At 45.4% G+C, this 20,701-nt stretch overlaps 1 protein-coding gene across 2 annotated transcripts in view; it reads left to right on the plus strand.

Moving 5' to 3' along the window:
* Positions 1-16,505, plus strand: part of Jag1 (jagged canonical Notch ligand 1) — a 36,352-nt gene extending 19,847 nt beyond the window's left edge. The window contains exons 6-26 of one of the 2 annotated variants that reach the window (XM_026385805.2): positions 1,534-1,664; positions 2,238-2,357; positions 2,854-2,967; positions 4,160-4,273; positions 4,891-5,004; positions 5,523-5,569; positions 5,905-6,078; positions 6,495-6,645; positions 7,458-7,622; positions 8,112-8,225; positions 8,781-8,894; positions 8,975-9,088; positions 9,263-9,379; positions 9,862-9,889; positions 10,340-10,425; positions 11,604-11,717; positions 12,323-12,432; positions 12,516-12,749; positions 12,951-13,082; positions 13,283-13,448; positions 14,251-16,505. In XM_026385805.2, coding sequence (XP_026241590.1) covers positions 1,534-1,664; positions 2,238-2,357; positions 2,854-2,967; positions 4,160-4,273; positions 4,891-5,004; positions 5,523-5,569; positions 5,905-6,078; positions 6,495-6,645; positions 7,458-7,622; positions 8,112-8,225; positions 8,781-8,894; positions 8,975-9,088; positions 9,263-9,379; positions 9,862-9,889; positions 10,340-10,425; positions 11,604-11,717; positions 12,323-12,432; positions 12,516-12,749; positions 12,951-13,082; positions 13,283-13,448; positions 14,251-14,708 — 2,917 coding nt within the window. In that variant the 3' untranslated portion in view covers positions 14,709-16,505. The remainder of the gene's footprint in view (positions 1-1,533; positions 1,665-2,237; positions 2,358-2,853; positions 2,968-4,159; positions 4,274-4,890; positions 5,005-5,522; positions 5,570-5,904; positions 6,079-6,494; positions 6,646-7,457; positions 7,623-8,111; positions 8,226-8,780; positions 8,895-8,974; positions 9,089-9,262; positions 9,380-9,861; positions 9,890-10,339; positions 10,426-11,603; positions 11,718-12,322; positions 12,433-12,515; positions 12,750-12,950; positions 13,083-13,282; positions 13,449-14,250) is intronic. The other variant, XM_026385806.2, reaches the window with a different exon arrangement.
* The last annotated feature ends 4,196 nt before the right edge of the window (positions 16,506-20,701 follow it).

Here is a 20,701-nt window from a genome sequence, read left to right on the forward strand (position 1 = left end):
GAATATTGCTATTTCCCAATCAATTCCCTGGAATTATTTTTCAGGCTAAGAGTATGGGCTGCACAGAATGGCTCCCTGCCTCCCACTAAGTTGGGTGTCTGCTTTTTAAAAAGTTATTTCTACCAGATGACTTATTTTGTTCTTGTTCTATTCCTTTAAATAGTCACTTGTCATTTAGATGGAGGGTCTATTTTACATGAACCAGAATCCTGGGTCTGATTAATTTGAAACCACACATTCTAGTAGTTCTTTGTGTTTGGGTGTGGATGGGGTGTTTTTAGAAGTTAGGAAGTGGTTAGGCAGTATTCTCAGGGTTAATCCATTCTCAGCCGTGGGTGATTAGCTGTTAGCTAGATCCCTATAATTTTCCCATGACAAAGATTCGCTAGCTTGCCTCCAGCTCTCTGGAAACCAAAGCCCCTTTCCTTCTGGGGAGCAAATGCGGACGTTTATTTTCATGAGTTCCAACTGAGCAGCTCACGGGGCAGTTGGTTTTCCTGGTTTTTCCCGGGTCCTAATCTGGAATGATTTTGTGTTCTATTCACTCCTGCTTCCTTCCACCCTCAGGTTAGCTCCTGATGTCCCCTGCCTTTCCTCCATCCTTTTTGTTAGAGCTGGGTTTTTGAGAAGGTGGTCTAAAGTTTCCGAAGGCTTGACATTGAGGGGAGATTGGTTTGAGTTCCTGCCCTCTCTCCCTTCCCACGTGAAGGTTTGTGTTTATGTTTGTGTTTGGAGATCAAAGACCATTTGGCTTTAAAAGACTGATGAACAAGATGCTTATAAGGGAAACTCAACTCCCTCAAAATTAGATACAGGGATATTGTACTTTGACCTCTTCTTTCTCTCTTTTGTTGTCCCTCCCCCCCAAAGTGAGAAATAACTAAATTAGCATGAACAGCCACGGCCACGGTAATGACTCATAAATTATCTGTAGAATTGGTTCCAAGTGCCATTGCCACCCCTCCCCTTCCCTGCAGAAGTGAGTTTAGAGATCCTCCCCAGGTCTTTGCCAAGGGAGGGTGCCCCCTCCCTCTCCCCTGTTTGTTTGATTTTCCTAAAGTGTCATCACTGGGCTCTTTCCTGCGGCCTTTGGCATCTTGTTGCATCTGTGCACTGGGGTTGTGACTTGCTGTGGAGACAAAGAGCCTGGGCGGAGCTGCAGGGGCAGCCTTGGTGGGGACTTCTGCATAGCTATTGTTGTCCTTTCCTTCTATGGTCTGTCCCGATGAGGTCCTGGGATTGATTTATTCCATGTCCTCACCCTCAGCTCATTCGTGGGAGCCTGAGAGGGGCTTTGTGGAGGGCACTCCCCACTCTGGCCCCTCCCCAAACAGCCCTCCTTTTGTTGAGAGTCTCTGCTCGGCTCAACTCTGAAAATGTCTGTTCACAAGGAGCCTCTAACAGGCCTTGAAAGTGTCCTGTCCTGTCTCCCACAACAAAATAAACAGCCTGGACTTCGTAGTCTTCTGCTTTAGTTGTGCGCATCCCCCTTGGTGTTCACGAAGCTAAGTGGCGTGTGCTGTCTGTCCGCAGGTGCCAGTATGGCTGGCAAGGCTTGTACTGTGACAAGTGCATCCCGCACCCGGGCTGCGTCCACGGCACCTGCAATGAACCCTGGCAGTGCCTCTGTGAGACCAATTGGGGTGGTCAGCTCTGTGACAAAGGTACGCCCATCAGGGAGGGACCCAGGGGCTGGATGCTAGCCTTGGAAGGAACGTGAGATTTTGGAACAGCAGTAAATTGGTTTTTACTTTGATTTATCTTCTATGCTTAACCACCCCATGTCATGAGGTTTGGGTGAGAATGTAAGCAAGTGCTCTACCCCAAAGCCACATCCAGACCATTTCATTCTTCTGTGGGGGCTTTTATTCTAAATCTGTTTGAATTTGCCTTTAATGCTGTAGGGTGGTTTATTCACTTATTTTTGGTTCCATTTTTAAAATAGGAGTGGGGCCAGGTGCTGTGGCACACCTGTAATCCCACAATTCAGGAGGCTGAGGCAGGAGGATTGCGGGTTCAAAGCTAACCTCAGCAACAGCAAGGTGCTAAGCAGATCAGTGAGACCCTGTTTCTAAATAAAATACGAAATAAGGCTGGGGATGTGGCTCAATGGTCGAGTGCCCCAGAGTTCAATCCCTAGTACCAAAAAAAATGGAGTAGGGCTAGACTCCTAATGAGTTAGTAGTCGTCTTTACCTTTATTGTTGTCTTTTTGTGACTTTGGGGTCTTTTGGGCAGATCTCAATTACTGTGGAACTCATCAGCCATGTCTCAATGGCGGAACTTGTAGCAACACAGGTCCTGACAAATATCAGTGTTCCTGCCCTGAGGGATATTCAGGAGCTAACTGTGAAATAGGTAAGTGGTCCAAGTTGGGTAGGATCCCTTGGGTTCTTTTTTGTTTGTTTGTTTTACTTTTTGGTATGCTCAGCTTACGATGCGTGCAAACGTACACACATACAAACACACACACACACCCCACACACACTCTTTAATGATATGTAAAAAGATGAAAATACCCTCCAAAGTTAAGACTCGTTATTCTAGCTCTTCCACAAGTCTCTGAAATCTTGAGTCCTTAATGTTTTTTGGGCGATGTTGATTAACATAGGAGGTATCATGAGATGAAGTGACCCCCCCAACTTCAAGATATATTGGAATGTGGCTCAGTGAGAAGATGATTTCCTTTCTCCCCTAGACACAGCAGGGGGTTACATTGCATGCTTGCATTTATTTTTTGTGACATACTTGAGTTGGTGACCAAAGTGTGGGACTTGGTTGTGGGGTGGGGGTGGGGTGGAGGCAGTGTGACAAGAAGTGGGTCCTTTGCTGACTGCTGTCTTGGTCTTTGCAGCTGAGCATGCTTGCCTTTCTGACCCTTGCCACAACAAGGGCAGCTGCAAGGAAACCTCCCTGGGGTTTGAGTGTGAGTGTTCTCCTGGCTGGACTGGGCCTACATGCTCCACAAGTAAGTACAGGTTTTGGCCTATGTCTGTTCTGAGGGGTCACTGTGTTATGATCCAGGGTTGGTGGGAGATATCTGGACTTGTCCAAAGTTAAGGACTTAGTAACATGTCTGAGTGTGGGAATGGCGGGTGCACTCAGTCTGGTGGCTTGGGTACTTGGAAGTCTTCTAGCACCCCATTTCTACCCACCAGGGTAGCACATGTATCTGTGGTTGGTAGAAAGTCTCATGGAAGGGCTCATTCCTTGCGTGTGCTTCCTGGAGCTTTGTCTCCTCCAGATCCTAGTTAACTCTTTTAGCCTTGAAGAGGCCGCTTTTGTACTGGATTTTTATCATAGACCCCTAAGACAAGGACCTGGGTACAGGATTAGCTTGACTGAGACTAGGCTATAGGTTAAAACCACCTGGGATGGGGTCTCTGGATGAAGTGGATTTCCTCCAGAATCGGGCAGGTATAGCCTTTAATGAGCTGGAATTCTGAAGTGCAGCCAAGCCTGAAAACCACTATCGCCTGTACCCTAAAAACGGCATACAGCATGATTAAGGATGTGGGTTGTTCTGGGGTCAGATGGCCTGCACTTGCACCAGACCCCCACCCATGACTTTTAGAACTGTGGCAGGCCTCATAACCTCCCTGTGTCCTGATCAAACGGGATCGTAGCAACATCTATTTCTAAGGGCTGTCATGAAGACTCAAAAGCGAATTCTTGAATAGTGTGTGTGGCACAGGCTGTAAACGAATTAAAATCTCTGCAGTCTGGTGCAGACGTGAGGGGTGTGGCACCTGGGTGGGTTATTTTTAGAAAACTCTGTAAGCAAATCTAGAAATAAGGTTTTCCACCATGAAGAAATTATTATTTTTACCTTTTCTATGTAACCTCTGAGCCATCTTTATTTCTTTAAAAATAAAGATGAGGCAGGTATGGATGGCTCCTGTTTCCACTGAGTTGATGCTCTGTTATTATCCAGCTGTCTCTTTCTCCCCCACTGCTTAGGGGGGGATTAGATGAACTGGGGCACTGGGGGATTTAAAGCTAAAATCAAGGCTTCAGGCTTATCATCACCGTCCCACTTGCCCTGTGGTAGCTTTACTTATAACAGGTGTCTGGCTTTTAGGCACAGGCCCCTCCTGTGATGTTACATTGTCTAATTGCCAAACAGAATGAAATTATTGCTCTTAATTCTCATTGAACAGATATCAATGATTGTTCTCCAAATAACTGTTCCCATGGGGGCACCTGCCTGGACTTGGTTAACGGATTTAAGTGTGTGTGCCCTCCCCAGTGGACTGGCAAGACATGCCAGTTAGGTAAGAAAATTCTTGACGACTCTTAATTCCTGAACCAATGTTGGCTTTGCTAATCAAAGCTGTGAAGAAAGATGAGCATGTGGCCAGCAGTGTGAGTTCACACTCCACCATACTAAGAAGTAATTTATTAGCAAGAGTCCAGCGGGCCTGGGAGAAATAACTTGAATGCAAATGGGCTAGCTCTTTTAGGCCCTGTGGGAAAGTCGTGGGATTCCTTGAACCATGTCAATCGTCTGTCCGAGGAGGGTTCAGCTGGGTTCCAAACGAGGATGATCTCATGAGGAATGAGCTGTCTGCATTCTTTTTGCCACATTTAAATCCCAGCAACTAGGCTGTGCTGGGTTTTGCGCAGAAACGCCTGGTGGCTTTTTGCTATTCTGTTGGGGGCCAGTTGTTAACCAGCAGCCGGAAAGTTATCAATTAGCGTTCCTTATTGGCTAAAAGCTAGAGAGAGGGCTCAGATGCTCTGAATAGAGGGAACCTAGTATTTCTTATTTGGTAGCTTGTTAAAATGTCTCATATTTCAGACCAACTCTGTTGGTATGGTGTTTCTTTTTTTTGGGGGGGGGTGCTGGGGGGGGTAGAACTATTTCTCATTGCTCCTTGTCTCCTTTCAGATGCAAATGAATGTGAGGACAAACCTTGTGTAAATGCCAAATCCTGTAAGAATCTGATTGCAAGCTACTACTGTGATTGCCTTCCAGGCTGGATGGGACAGAATTGTGACATAAGTGAGTGATTTTTTTTTTTTTGTTTGTTTCAATTTTGATTTTCATGAAACTTGGGTGTTGAGAAGGCTCTTGCCCTTCCATTCTCAGTCTCCAGTTCTAAGTGGGTTTTTTTTTTTTCCTTTTTTCATTTTGAGGTGCCGGAGACAGAACCCAGGGCTCCTCATGTACCAGGCAAGCCCTCTACTTCTGAGTAAAAGAGAACTTTATCCCAGAATGTTTTTGGAGAGGGAGTGGTCACTGTAGCAAGGAAAATGTAGGATTTATCAGGCTCATTAGCTGTTAAAACTGGCCATATTCTGATAAGGAGGCTAAAACAATGATGTGAAGTTTCACTCCCTCCTTCTGGTCTGGAAGAATTAGGGAGGGTCCCCACCTGGTGGAATAACCTTATCTCACAGGGAAGCAGAAGGAAATCTGATTTGAGACTTTTATCTGTCCAGAGCTTAAGAGGGCTTTTCAATTAAGCCCAATTTCAATGCAAAGTGCCTCTTTAACCAGATAACTTGTTTGCTTTTTAGATATTAATGATTGCCTTGGCCAGTGTCAGAATGACGCCTCCTGTCGGGTAAGTAAATCTTTGCTTAAATGAAAGCCTTGACAGTTGACAACCAATTTAAGATTTATGTGATGCTGGGAGAGCTCTGTCCCCAAGAAATTTAAAAATGCAGGTGAAAACTGAGTCCCTGGAAATTTCACTAGGGCTCACGTTACCTCAGCCTCCTGGGAGTCATTTTAAAGGCATGCTTGCAGAAACTTCTAACCCAGTTGAGAGGCTTGGCATTTGGCTATTGTAGTGAATCAGCCCAACCACAGCCATCCTGCTAAACCCCTGAAGCTCTTGTTTGTGGACTATATAGAAAAAAAAAGCATGTGTTTCTCCCCCCACTTCTCCTCCTCCAGGATTTGGTTAATGGTTATCGCTGTATCTGTCCACCTGGCTATGCAGGCGATCACTGTGAGAGAGACATCGATGAATGTGCCAGCAACCCCTGTTTGAATGGGGGTCACTGTCAGAATGAAATCAACAAATTCCAATGTCTGTGTCCCACTGGTTTCTCTGGAAACCTCTGTCAGGTGAGTGGAGGCAAAAATTTCAGATGGCAACGTATTTACAGCGGAGGCCCCTCCAATACTTCGCTCTTGTGTTTGGGGTCTTGTGACATTTATTAACATCCTATTAACTAGTGAATCTCTGTTAGACAAATGCTGATGGAAGGAGCTATTGATGAGTGATTTTCTTCTCGGTGTGCATCTGTTCGGCTTTGTGTTTCATTTCGTACCCCGGACTCTTTTCTTTCCTACTGTACCCTGTTTTTCTTAATTGCTTACCTGAACCATGACAGTACCTAGGGCATAAAGATGATTACCTACAAGTGTCTCCTCCTAAAAGTATATGGATGGGATCATATTCCAGTGTCTACTGTCCCAGAGAAGTGATCGTAACATCTTGTTTGACTTTGATCCTTCTTCTCTGCTCCTGGTACTTGCAGCTGGACATAGATTATTGTGAGCCCAACCCCTGCCAGAATGGTGCCCAGTGCTACAATCGTGCCAGTGACTATTTCTGCAAATGCCCCGAGGACTATGAGGGCAAGAACTGCTCTCACCTGAAAGACCACTGCCGTACGACCCCCTGTGAAGGTACTTCCCTTTCCAGGACCTGACTGTGTCTAGTCCTCCTCCTATGTCTCCCATTGGCCACCTCCCCTTAATGCACTTAGAAGTAGTATAGGGTAAAGAGGACTTGTAGGTTGGAACTACTTTATCCTGAGCTCTTAGAGAATCCAGAACAAGTGGAAACAATCTATTCAGACTGGTCAGCAGGAAAACCACATGTACAAGTAGCCCTGGGGAGAGAATGTGAAATCCATTTATCACTCTAGTTCTGGGGTGGGCTGATGTGCAACACCAGGACAAATTCCTGAGAGCAGCACTGTCAGTAGAACTGTGCAACAGTGGAAATGTTCTGTGCATCAGGTTACAGCTGTAGTGGCCATTGAGCATTTAGAATGGGACTGGCTTCACTCTGTTTAAATATAAATAGCCACATGTGGCCTGTAGTTGCTGAATTAGGTGGCACAGCCTTAAAGCTTTTATGGATTTGTACTTTAGCATTGCCCGAGTCTAATTGGTCTTTTTTTTTCCTCAGCAAGCATTTTACCAAATCGGGTAATGTCAAAGGTGGAATGATAGGGGCTCACAGGCAGGCAGGTTTCCTGACAGCTTAGGACTAAAATGCTTTAAAAAAATCCCATCTGCCAAGAGTTCAACTTTGCTTATCATAGTGCTACCAGGCATGTTGTTGGAGTCTTAGTCCCTGGGGTGCCTTGTGACATCCTCATTAGCTCAAGGGTGCCCATCTCCAGTGTAGCTGGTATGCTTTACCCACTTTGCTTAGAAATGCTGTGTCTGTGTGTCCGTGGCTATGATCTGAACCCCAGCCTGTCTTCTAGTGATTGACAGCTGCACTGTGGCCATGGCTTCTAATGACACACCTGAAGGAGTGCGGTATATCTCCTCTAACGTCTGTGGTCCCCACGGGAAGTGCAAGAGTCAGTCGGGAGGCAAATTCACCTGTGACTGTAACAAAGGCTTCACGGGAACATACTGCCATGAAAGTAAGAACCCCCACCCACATTGGGGAATGGGGATGGTGCTCCCCACTCAGTGCTGCTGCCCGGCTTAAGACAGTATTTGAGAATAGCTTTAATCGGAAGCTAAAGTTGAAGAGACCAGAAAGTTTATCATTGTACCTGGGATCTGAGACTGAGGTACATTTAATTTATCAGACCACTCAGATGCCTCTGAGCCATGAGTTTATTTTAGAATATTCTGGGGTCTCACTAATTTGAGTGGGCCCTCTTTTCTGAAGACATTTCTTCCCTAAGCCCACTGGGTTGACTCGTCATGTCAGGGCATTAAATAAAATGAGGGAAGCCTCTGCTTCATCAGCCACCCATCTAATTGAAAAAAAATATATATCCTAATGGATTTGAGCATATTGAGGTGCCAGGTGCATTTTCTCAGGAGACAGCAGTGAAAATCACAGGACAGTGCTGGGTTGTGGCATTACTTGTCCTTCAATTCGCTTTTTCTTCCTTTCGCAGATATTAATGATTGCGAGAGCAACCCCTGTAAAAATGGTGGCACTTGCATCGATGGTGTCAACTCTTACAAGTGCATCTGTAGTGACGGCTGGGAGGGGGCCTTCTGTGAAACCAGTGAGTCTGGGCTTATTTGGGGGCTGACCACTCTGGGTTGCAGAGGGTGTGTGGGAGGATCCCTCCTTAACTTGGAAACCTTTGGAAATAAGACCCCAATTTTTCTTTGTTGTAATGGAAACCTCTGGAAGTAAGACCCCAATGATTTCTGCAGAGGGACCTCATCACTTGTCCCATTTGTGTTTATTAATGCTGGTGAGGAACTTCCGGGGAAGCTATAGAATTAAGATTGGTAATTAAGATACATATCCCTTCTTGCAAGGAGAGGAATCTTTGTTTTGATTTTAATCTCTGTGCATCTTGATTTCAACTTCCATGGGAATTCCAGAGGACTGCAAACTCTTTCCCGACTTGTGGCATTCCAAGTCGCTCTGTTGGGAGCTTGTTTATTCCTAGAAAAGGGTGATTGTGTTGAGGTCCTGAGGCTGCTCAGCTGTTTCTGGAATGTGGGGATGGAAAGCAAGGGTTGGCTGTCGCTGTAGGAAAGCTTAGTTCCTAAGTGTTGTGAACAGTCCTGGAATCTACTTCAGTTGAGCGTCTCCTCTTTGATTCTAGATATTAATGACTGCAGCCAGAACCCCTGCCACAATGGGGGCACGTGCCGAGACCTGGTCAATGACTTTTACTGTGACTGCAAAAATGGATGGAAAGGAAAGACCTGCCACTCACGTAAGTGTTGGGGGTCCTGCCTCTGTCTTCTGTAGGAGGGAGGGGGCCCGCTGGGGCTCACATTGAGATTCTTCCTCCAGGTGACAGCCAGTGTGATGAGGCCACATGCAACAATGGTGGCACATGCTATGATGAAGGGGATGCATTTAAGTGCATGTGTCCTGGTGGCTGGGAAGGAACGACCTGTAACATAGGTAACTTTCTGCCCCCTGTGGGATTTGCAGTGGGCATGGCCACCTGAGTGAGCACATCATGCTCCTGGACATGCTTCTGGATCTTATGATCTTTTTTCTTGGGTCTAGTTTTTGCCCCTCCGGACTATTTTTGGATCCTCAGAGAGGGTGGTCTTGTCTGCTTTTGCCTTATAGCCAGAAACAGTAGCTGCCTGCCCAACCCCTGCCATAATGGGGGCACCTGTGTGGTCAACGGTGAGACCTTCACATGTGTCTGCAAAGAAGGCTGGGAGGGGCCCATCTGTACTCAGAGTGAGTGTCCTCCCCTTTGAACTCTCCCAGGGCTCCTGGAACATATCCTGACACCCTTGGGGACTTGCAATCGAAACCAGAAGCAGCATTCACTGTTTGATGTCTGCTTTTGTATCACCTGGGTCCGTATTAATGACTTGATGGGATACAGCCCTGACCTGGGCATGAGAAAGTTGCCGATGAAGATAAGTGGAGACAGATGGCGTCTCGGTTCCCAGCTCGGGGTCTGACCAGCAGCCCTGCCTCCTTCCATTCTCACACTCCTCGGTCCCCAACAAGGGCCTCTTCCTGTGTACATATGTCCCACGGCAAATGAAACTGAGTGTGGTGCAGGCCTGGTTCCAATTTAGCAGAGGTTTTAAGCATATTTGGCTGGTGTTAACTTTGACTTTATCATTTGGGTATTATGGAAATAAGTGTTTTTACTTAGGGCTAAGACTCCTTTCCCTGTTAAAGACCTCCCTGTTGTCTTTTCTTTGCAGATACCAATGACTGCAGCCCACATCCTTGGTAAGTGTGACAACCTTTGAAGTAATCTGCATGAGAATCTCCCGGGATCCTGTTTAGAATGTGGGTTCTGATTCGGGGCGATCTGGGGTGAGGCTCTGCTTTTCTAACAAGCTCCCTGGTGACACCCGTCCTGTCACTCTGCGGACCACACTTTAATTAGCCAGGTTGTATCTTCATTTAGAGCAGTGATTCTCAACCTTGGCTGGACCCAGGAATCACCTGGGGAGCTTTTAAAAGTCCCAATGCCTGAGCTGCAACCGAGACCTAAGAAATTAGACTCTCTCGGGGTGGGACCCAGGCATCAGTATTTTTAAAGCTTCTCAGACAGTGGCAACTCTGGCCAGGGTTGAGCGCTGCTGAGTGTAACTGGCACGGCTGCCTGCATTGTGGGGCAGCTGGAGTCGGGGACTGTGAGTCTGGTAACTGAGGCCGTCTGTGTTTTCTTTTTAGTTACAACAGCGGCACCTGCGTTGATGGGGACAACTGGTACCGGTGTGAATGCGCTCCAGGTTTTGCTGGGCCCGACTGCAGAATAAGTAAGGACCGCCCCCATCTGATTTTTCCCAGTGGCTTTATTCCCTTACTCCCTGTTCCACTCCTCAGCCTGAGATTTTTTTTTTTTTTCTCTTTAAAAACAATTAAGGCTACAGTTCACTTTAAGTAGCCTTGACAAAGCAAGTAATCTCCTGCCTCCAGCTGGGATTAAGGTGCTCCTGCTGGATCCTCCCAGGTACTTGCTGGTAGTCCCTGGGTGGTGCAGCCCTCCTTCCTCATGGGGAGAGTGCCAGCCACAGAATCTGACGATTTCAGCTACACTGGGGCCTTGAGAAAAGTGTGCTTCTCCTCGTGACTAACATGATTAATGAATGGGCAAGTGGAAGCTTACCATGGCTATCCTGTTGTGGGACTGGGACAGAGCTAACACAAATGGGAGGGACTAGATTTGTGACTTCCAAAGGCTGAGCTGCAATGGGTTTGATCAGGCCCCAGAGAAATAATTAAAACTGGGAGGCAGACGGTGCAGTTTTTCAGGAAGCTGAAACTTTATTTTTTACACCCTTTTTTTTTTTAAACAAAATAAAAATGACAGAATAGTTGTATTATTTTTGTTCTTGTCCCCAAATTGTTTGAAATTTTATAGGAGCTTGCCATTCTCCAATCTGGGATGGACTGAACTTTAGCACTAGATGGGGATAGGTTTATCTGTTTCATACTTCTAAATAAGATTGACAAACTACAGCCTGGAGGCCAAATCTAACCCACCATCTGTTCTTATAAGTTTTATTGCACGCAGAAAACGCTTACTTGTTTATCTGTTTTGTGGCTACACACCACAACTGAATTGAGTAGTTGTGATAGAAACCTTGTGACCTGCAAAGCCTAAAATATTCACTCTGACCCTTTTTTGGGGGAAAAGTTTGCTGGCCTTGCTCTAAACTGCACTGTCAGAGAAAGGAACTTAAGAAATAAAAATTGCTGCCGCCTAAAATGGTTCTCAGCTGTTGGAAGTCAGGACAGTGGTGATCTTTGGGGGTCAGTGACTGATAGAGGCTTTTGGGAGATTAATGATCTGTTTCTTTACTTGGGGACTGGTTACATGAGTGAAAATTCACCAAGCTTATAATTATGATTTGAATGCTTTTCTATGTTTGAAAAAAAACAAAAACTTTGTTACTCCCCAATGGAGCCTAAATTTAAACTCCATCTTTCCTAGACATCAATGAATGCCAGTCTTCACCTTGTGCCTTTGGGGCAACCTGTGTGGATGAGATCAATGGCTACCAGTGTGTCTGTCCCCCGGGGCACAGTGGTACCAAGTGCCAGGAAGGTATGTGTGCCAAGTCCTGGCTGCCCATGTGTCTTCTGGGGTGAGCGGGCATTGTAGCCATTAATTTGTTCACAAATGGGCACTGTGCTCAGGGATGGAATGCATAGTGGAGATTGCAGGGAAGGGGAAGTGGGTCTTCCCAAAACAGGGTAGCCACTGGCCTTGGATAATTCTGTGTAACCAACCATCTTAACCCTCAAGGGCTTGCAGTAAGCATTTATTTTTGTTGCCTGTGGCATGGGTGGGCAGAGCAGTTGTGCCACTATGCTCAGGCTTAGCTTGACCAGCCAGCAGCCATCTCGGGGGTTTGTTCTTTTCATGGCAAATGGCAGGCCCACAAGAGGCCAAGCTCAGTGGGAAAAGCCAAGTTAAAGGGTCACATCTCTTGGGTCACATCTGCTGACATTGCATTAGCTAAAATAAGTCACATGGCCAAGTGAAGTTAGTGGGGCTGGAAAAAACACGTGCCCAGTGTGGTAGAAGGAACTATTACCATGTGGTCAAGGGTATATGACCATTTCATAACAGGGAGGAGGTGAAGCATTAAGAACTGTGATCCAGTCTACAGAAAAAGAAACTCCTACTCATATGCCTCCACCTCTCAGTTTCAGGGAGACCTTGCATCACCATAGGGAGGGTGATCCCCGATGGGGCCAAGTGGGATGACGACTGTAACACCTGCCAGTGCCTGAATGGACGGATTGCATGCTCAAAGGTAGGGTGTGAGGGCTGCTGTGGTTCTGTGCTCTGAAATCGTAGGTGGACGTTCCTGCTCAGCTCCTCTTTTACTCTCTCCAGGTCTGGTGTGGTCCTCGACCTTGCCTGCTCCACAAAGGTCACAGCGAGTGCCCCAGTGGGCAGAGCTGCATCCCCATCCTGGATGACCAGTGCTTCGTCCGCCCCTGCACTGGAGTGGGCGAGTGTAGGTCTTCTAGTCTCCAGCCGGTGAAGACCAAGTGCACCTCTGACTCCTATTACCAGGATAACTGTGCAAACATCACGTTCACCTTTAATAAAGAGATGATGTCACCGGTATGTAACAACTTTAACTGGGGACAGTATGTTTGCTTGTTTAAAAAAACGAATGTCAGAAGCTAGGATCCAGTTCTCTGTAGCCTGAATTCCTGTCTTAGACTCTAAGTGAGGCTTGAATTTAGCCAAAGTTTGAAAAGAACATCAGCTTTTTCTTTTTCCTTACATGCCTGTGATTTTTTTCTTTTTAAATCATTTTAGGGTCTTACCACAGAGCACATTTGCAGTGAACTGAGGAATTTGAATATTTTGAAGAATGTTTCTGCTGAATATTCAATCTACATAGCTTGTGAGCCTTCCCTTTTGGCAAACAATGAAATACACGTGGCCATTGTGAGTATAAGATCTATTTATGCCTAATTATTTGATTGCAAGGGAGGTAAATGTCAGTCAGTATCAAGACTGTGTAAGCATATTGAAAGAAAGCATTAAGTATTATTACGTATTTATTATTACGTATAAATTATACATGTTGTAGTTTAATTTCAAATAAAGACTACTGCCGAGTGTCCCCCCTAAGTCACGTCTGACAGTTGATCTTTTTCCAGTCTGCTGAAGACATACGGGATGATGGAAACCCTATCAAGGAAATCACTGACAAAATAATAGATCTTGTTAGTAAACGTGATGGGAACAGCTCACTTATTGCTGCTGTTGCAGAAGTGAGAGTTCAGAGGCGCCCTCTGAAGAACAGAACAGGTAGGTATCAAATGGGAACAGTCTCTTTTTGTAATTGCTGTCAAACTGATCTCATTACACCATCCAGTAGAGCCACGGGGTGGGGAATCACCTGTCAGTGCCCCTGCCTCCCAGGAGCTCCTTAATTGGTGAGAAACCTGAGGTCGGCCTATTTGACCAAGGTTGTATAGCCATTGGGGGCAGAGGTGAATCTTTTCCCCAACAAGCTGTGTACTCTTGCCAGCAGGCTCCCTGTAGAACTGGTATTATCTAGATATATTGCAGAGCCCTAGGGCAGAGCATCACTGTACCCTGAGCTTGAAGCTGTCAAACTGCTTTAGCATTTTGGTGTCATGGCACAGCCTGTCATGAGCACTGTGAGGCATCCAGACCCCCTTTTTTGAGGGTCTTTAGCATCATGGTTCTAGCTAAGCGAGAAATGGGGCATATGGCCGTGAGTTATTTGAGCTGTCCATGCTTGGTTTGGGTTTGCTAATTCTGAAAACTAATTTCAATCATGAGCTGCTTCAGTAGCCAGACTAACCTGGACTTAACCAGGTACTGTTCTCCAGTGTGGAGCCAGAGACCGTAGGAGCTACTGCCCTACCTGGTCTCTCTGGGAACAGGAGCCAAGGTCCCGAAGGACCACTTGCTTATCAAGCTGTGAAATGACAATATGCAGTTGCAAAGTGGGATTTGTCCCCACAGTGCCCCTCTCGGGGACTAAGGACAGGAGAACCACTCTTTGTATTCTTTTGTTCCCATGTTGAAGGCTTTTTTTTTTTTTTTCCTGAGTTAATTGGTTCTTGTGTCTGCCTTACAGATTTCCTGGTTCCTTTGCTGAGCTCTGTCTTAACAGTGGCTTGGGTCTGTTGCTTGGTGACGGCCTTCTACTGGTGCCTGCGGAAGCGGCGGAAGCCAAGCAGCCACACTCACTCTGCTTCCGAGGACAACACCACCAACAATGTGCGGGAGCAGCTGAACCAGATCAAAAACCCCATCGAGAAGCATGGAGCCAATACGGTGCCCATCAAGGATTACGAGAACAAAAACTCCAAAATGTCTAAAATAAGGACACACAACTCTGAAGTTGAAGAAGATGACATGGATAAACACCAGCAGAAAGCCCGGTTTGCCAAGCAGCCAGCGTACACGCTGGTAGACAGAGAGGAGAAGGCCCCCAATGGCACGCCGACAAAACACCCAAACTGGACAAACAAACAAGATAACAGAGACTTGGAAAGTGCCCAAAGCTTAAACCGGATGGAGTACATCGTATAGCAGACAGCAGGTGCTGCCGCCGCTAGGTAGAGTCTGAGGGCACTCGGGGCTTGTAGTTCTTTAAACTGTTGTGTCATTTGAGTCTGAGGCTGTTGACTTAGAATCCCTGTGTTAATTTAAGTTTCGACAAGCTGGCTTACACTGGCAATGGTAGTTTCTGTGGTTGGCTGGGAAATCGAGCGCTGCATCTCACAGCTATGCAAAAACTAGTCAAAAGTGCCCCGGTGTACGTTCCCCTGCAGCCAGACATTGCGGATCAGGCTCCCAGGACACTGCCCGGCCCCTAGTCCTTGAGCTTCCACTTCTGCCAGATGTCCTAATGGTGATGCAGTCTTAGGATCATAGTTTTATTTATATTTATTGACTCTTGAGTTGTTTTTGTATATTGGTTTTATGATGACGTACAAATAGTTCTGTATTTGAAAGTGCCTTTGCAGCTCAGAACCACAGCAACTATCACAAATGAGTTTATTATTTATTTTTTTTATTGTATTTTTGTTGTTGGGGGAGGGGGGGCCTTTGTCAGCAGTTGCTGGTAAAATGAAGAATTTAAAGAGGAAAAATGTGTCAAAAGTAGAATTTTTGTATAGTTATGTAAATAATTCTTTTTTGTATTAATCACTGTGTATATTTGATTTATTAACTTAATAATCAAGAGCCTTAAAACATCATTCCTTTTTATTTATATGTATGTGTTTAGAACTGAAGGTTTTTGATAGCATTGTAAGCGTATGGCTTTTTTTTTTTTTTTTGAACTTATTTTCTCATTACGTGTTGCCTATAAGACAAAATTAAGGTGTTTGAAAATAGTTTATCTTAAAACAATAGAATGGGCTTCTGTGCCTGGGATACTGATGGAATTTTTTTTGTACGACGTCAGATGTTAAAACACCTTCTGTTATAGCATCACTTTAAGACACGTTTTAAGGACTGACCGAGGCAGTTGAGAATTAGTCTAGAACAGGTTCTTTTCTTTTTCCTTTTTTTTTTTTTTTTTTTCCCTCTGCTTTAGACTTGAAAAGAGACAGGCAAGTGATCTGCTACAGAGCAGTTTAAGGGAACAAGTTGAGCTATGACTTAATGTAGCCAAAATGTGAGTGGTTGAATATCATTAAAAATATCAAATTAATTGTGTGAAGTTGGAAGCACACCAATCTTATTTTGTAAATTCTGATTTCTTTTCACCATTCATATGTACTATTGAACCACTTGTAGATTTGATTTCTTTTTTTTTTTTTTTAATCTACTGCATTTAGGGAGTATTCTAATAAGCTAGTTGAATACTTGAACCATAAAATGTCCAGTAAGATCACTGTTTAGATTTGCCATAGAGTACACTGCCTGCCTTAAGTAAGGAAATCAAAGTGCTATTACAAAGTTCAAGATCAAAAAGGCTTATAAAACAGAGTAATCTTGTTGGTTCACCACTGAGACCGTGAAGATACTTTGTATTGTCCTATTAGTGTTATATGAACATAAAAATGCATCTTTGATGTGTTGTTCCTGGCAATAAATTTTGAGAAGTAATATTTATTAAATTTTTTGTATGAAAACCTGGAATAGTGTGGCCTCTTCTGAGCTTCCGTAGTTCTGCCCGCTTTGCTGTCTGCCTTTGCCACCTCCCTGGTCTGTGCTGGTAATGGGTATAATAGGCTGTCACTGACAGGGGCAGCGGTGAAGAACTGAAAGGCTTTTCAACCACAAAACTTATCTGAAGTTCTCAGAAAACCTTGGGGGCTGCTGTGAAGCTGGAACTGTGGGAGCCTGATTCCCTTGTTATTCAACAGCAAGTGTGAATACTGCTTGAATAAACACCACTGGATTAATGGCCTGCAGTGTGGAGGTGAATTGTTTGGGAGCACTCGCGGGAAACGCCCACCACACTAAAAGGGTTTTAAACAGTTTGGAATTGGTGTTGGGGGCTGAAGAGGGAGATTGAATGCTTTCTCTTTTCTCCCTCCAGTTTCTTGGATTAATACTTACATCTTGTCATAAACTACACCTTTATGTGTGGCTTTCGTGCCCACTAACCCACTGGAGTGGTTTCCTTCCTGTGCAGTAGGAGCTTCTTGGTATTAGGGTCCATTTACTCATCGTCTGGGAATTGAGTGTTCGGCTGGTCTCACTGTGCAGCCTTGGGGTGTCAGGTGTTTGGCCTTCTGTGAGGTTCCAGGGTCTGGCTGTCACCAAAGGAGCATAGTTCTCTGGCTGCTGGGGCCCAGAGGCTACCATGGCATATTGATAGGGGCCCTGCCGGTCCCCATATTGTATGGTGGCGGAAGCTTTGCCTCTGGCACCTCTGCAACAAGGGATGCGTTGTGACAGGCACATGGACAGTTTCCAGTAGCTGCGTGGAGTCACTGGGAGTTGTTTGTTGCTTCTGGTTGGTAGCTAAAGCTTGTCCTTCTCAGATCTGTTCCCCAGCGACTCTCAGGCCCATCCAGCCAGCCCTGGTTTTCATAGTATGCTCCCTCCCACTGGCAAGCAGCTTTGGAGAAAAGGCGATTTTCTCATTTTTTTCTAACCAGGCTAGGAACTTTTCTCAGACGGGCAACTTGTTTAATAATGGATGACAGGCTTCAAGTGTCCCAGGCTCCTGGTGTATGAGCAGAGACCAGTTTGTGACATCCCCAGGAGTGGCCAACAGTGTGTCTTGGCTCATTGAGGAAGCAGCCCAAAGGACTTGGATAGTGATGAGTCTGGATTCCCGTGACATCGCCCTGCCTTAGTGTAGCAACACTTTGTCATCAATATCTGTTGGTAGACAGCTGGTTTCTGCAAGGTGGGGTTATGGGAAGGGAGAAGAATGGACCCTTTAAGCCGGGAGACAGACTAGTTAGCTGTCCTTGATTCAGATACCATCCTGAAGCAATATCTTGTTCTGGTGGTTTCTAAACTTAGATTCAGCAGGACCCCAGAATTCCTTGGGTAGCTGCCAGATGGTTTCGTGCCAAGAAAAAAAAGTTTAACGAGCCTCTGCAATTCTTCATTCCAGGAGGGAAGTGATCTTGGGATTCACGGGTGTTGTCTTAACGAGCAGTCCGGACACTCTCCGTAGCAGGAGGGCGTAGATCAGGCTCCTGTGGGCATGGCTCAAAGCCAGGATTTTAACTTTGAAGACAGAAGGAAGCAGGCAACAGAGCCCTGGTTATTCTGGAGTTGGAAGTGCAAAAGAAGGGACTTGGTGATTGTACCATTCCTAGGAGTATTCTCGGTTCTTTAAAGGGTCCTAGAAGAAAAAGAATCTTCAGTCCAGAAACCAGGCTATAGAATAAATCCTGAAACTCCATGAAAGAATTAACTTGAAGCTATTTGTTTTAGGATGGGAAACTGTCCTGAGACCCTAGACTTACACAGAGTAGAACTAGAATTGAAAAGTCTTAACTGATTAAAAACCAAGTGAGACTGAGTGGTGATCAGAAGCATGATCTGCAAGCAGGTCTCTTAGATGCATATTCCAAGGCTGGGTCAGGACCCTGTTGGACCAAAGTTGGCTCTGGGAATCTGCATTTTCAGCATGTTCTCTCCCATGCCCTGTCCTCCTCAGCTTATGTGCAGTAAAATTTGAGAACAACCCTGCTGTAGTACTGAAGTACAAGCTCTTCATTAATTACAATGTTTTTCCTCCTTGTTAAACTGAATTAAATAGCCTGGAAGCCAGTTTGTTGCTAAATTGCCACCTGACATCATTTTTAAGTAAAATAATTACATTCCCCCTTGAGCGAGTTGTGGTCTAAGTGCTTCATCTTTATTAACTGATCTGAGGGGTCAGTGAGTCAAAGTTAACTTATTTAATAATATTTCTTAGGTAGCAAAGAGCCAAAGGAACCAGAGTGTGGTTTCCCCACCTTTCTAAATGGCTTACACCTGTCTTTCCCAGAGTGAGCAAGTTTGTAGCTAAAAACAAGTTGCTTTTAAAGAAAAAAGTCCTACAGGCCTGCAGGGGTTTGAACTTGGGCTGAGCAATGCTCTACCACTTCCGCTTGGACTGTGGGTCTCTTTCTTGCCTCTACTGGGAATGAGAAACAGGAGTTCAGAGGTTCCTGATCTGGGAAGACACAAGCACATGGGTTATGGGAAGCCGCCTCCTGCTAATGTGTATTTATACTTTGTAAGCTCTGATTCATCCAAGCATTGGAACAGAAATCTGCTTCCTGAGGTTCTGTTTTTAAATAGATAGTTTGCAAAAACAACAATTATTTTTCTTAACATTTTTTTTCCACCCCACAAGCAGCTAAACATCCCGGCTTAGGCTATGTCAGTCTCCAACAATGCCAACAAACAGCTTGGTTATCTGAGGTAGAAGGGTGCCCCAAGGCAGTTCTTTAGGGTTCTGGCCCCAGAAGTCTTAAAAACAAGGTTTAGAAACCATTAGGGCAATCTTATTGCATCACCCCAAATCCATGAGATATTTCAGGGTATATTAAAAATAACGAATTTCCCTTTGTAAACAATTGCATTCCAATGGTTGTTAAAATTAAGAGCAAGTCGGGGCCAAGGGGTGCTTGTGGGGCTGCAGCAGGAAAGCTGCCTGGGAGCTGAGGGGCCTAACCCTGAATGGTGTCTTCTGAGATCGTGTCAAAAGGGCGCGGCTCCCTTGCTTTGGATATACACTTTACCTGTATTACTTGCTCTTGCATGCAGGGCTCAACCTTCCTGGCAAAGAATGTGTTTCTTTCAAGTCCAAGGCAGCTTTTACAAGTCTCAAATTATGTATCATTATGCATGGGTCCAGTATTAACCTGTGATATGCAAGTCAGGAAAATTAACTTGAAGAGTAAAGGCTCTTAACTCCAATAAGAACTCTGAGTGGAAGTCTGCCCACAGCCTTCAACCCACCCTCTGCCCTCCCCCAGCAGGGCACCCAGGGTTGAATTATCCACAGAACAAATGTAGATGCCAGCAACATGAAAGTAACAGCTTTGTTTTAAGGAGAGCTCTCCTGGCATGTTGGTGGGGCTCCTCGGTGATCCAGAGGGAAACACCTTTGCAGCTGGCTTCCTAATGACCACTTGGGGCATGGCCCCCCACTATTTTGCACCCGAAGAGTAAAGTACTTTGTTTCATCCTTGCTGCGATGTGTGCAATTGAAAAGCCTTTTCCTTGAACTCACTGAAAAGTAATGCAATCAGGAATGTTACTTATCAGAGTATTCCAACCTCCACTACTTTCCCAGACAGAGAAACTGAGGTCTAAAGGGGTTCAGAGATTTGCTCATTCAGTTAGCAACAGCTAGGGCTAGACCCTGGGGATCCTGCTTCCTGGGCTGCTGTGTTTTCCGCCTTGTCTGGGAATTTGCCAGGTTTGTGCCTGGATCCTGCCTTGGGCATGATTTTAAAAAGTGAAGCACTGAGAGATCAGCACTAAACAAAAACAGATGCAAAGGCTCAAGGGAGGCTTCAGGGACCTGCCACAAAGACAGTGTCATTGATCTGAGCTAGTTTTACTTAGAAAGTAGAATCTGGTGTGTGTTTGTTTTATTTTATTTTTTTGTGGTATTGGGGATTGGACCCAGAGGCATTCTATCACTGAGCCTCATCCCCAGCCCCTTTTATTTTGAGGTAGGGTCTTGCTAAATTGCCCAGAGTGGCCCTGAATTTATGATCCTTCTGCCTCAGCTTCCAGAGTAGTTGGGATTACAGGTGTGTGCCATCATGCCTGGCTGAAAGTGGCATCTTTTAAAATCGTGGAGCAATAGGGGATTTCTGAATCAAAGGCAGATTAAGCCCATTCCTTTGTGGGTTGCTCCTTTGTTCTTGGGAAGTTTCAGATTTCCTTTTTAGATTCTGCTTCATTGAATTTAGAAAATGAATTGCAGGAAAAGGGGTTCGGAAAGGAAATCGACAGCCCCCCCAGGTCCTCCTCCTCCTCCTCCCTGTATTCACATGTACTCTCGATTAATGGGTGTTTTCAGGACAGCAGTGCTGCTCTCAGGATCTAAGAGCCAGGTACAAGGGTCCTGTTCAGTGTCAGGTAAGGGCAATTAACCATTA

Source organism: Urocitellus parryii, chromosome 6 (assembly GCF_045843805.1).
Source record: "Urocitellus parryii isolate mUroPar1 chromosome 6, mUroPar1.hap1, whole genome shotgun sequence".
Classification (NCBI taxonomy): domain Eukaryota; kingdom Metazoa; phylum Chordata; class Mammalia; order Rodentia; family Sciuridae; genus Urocitellus; species Urocitellus parryii.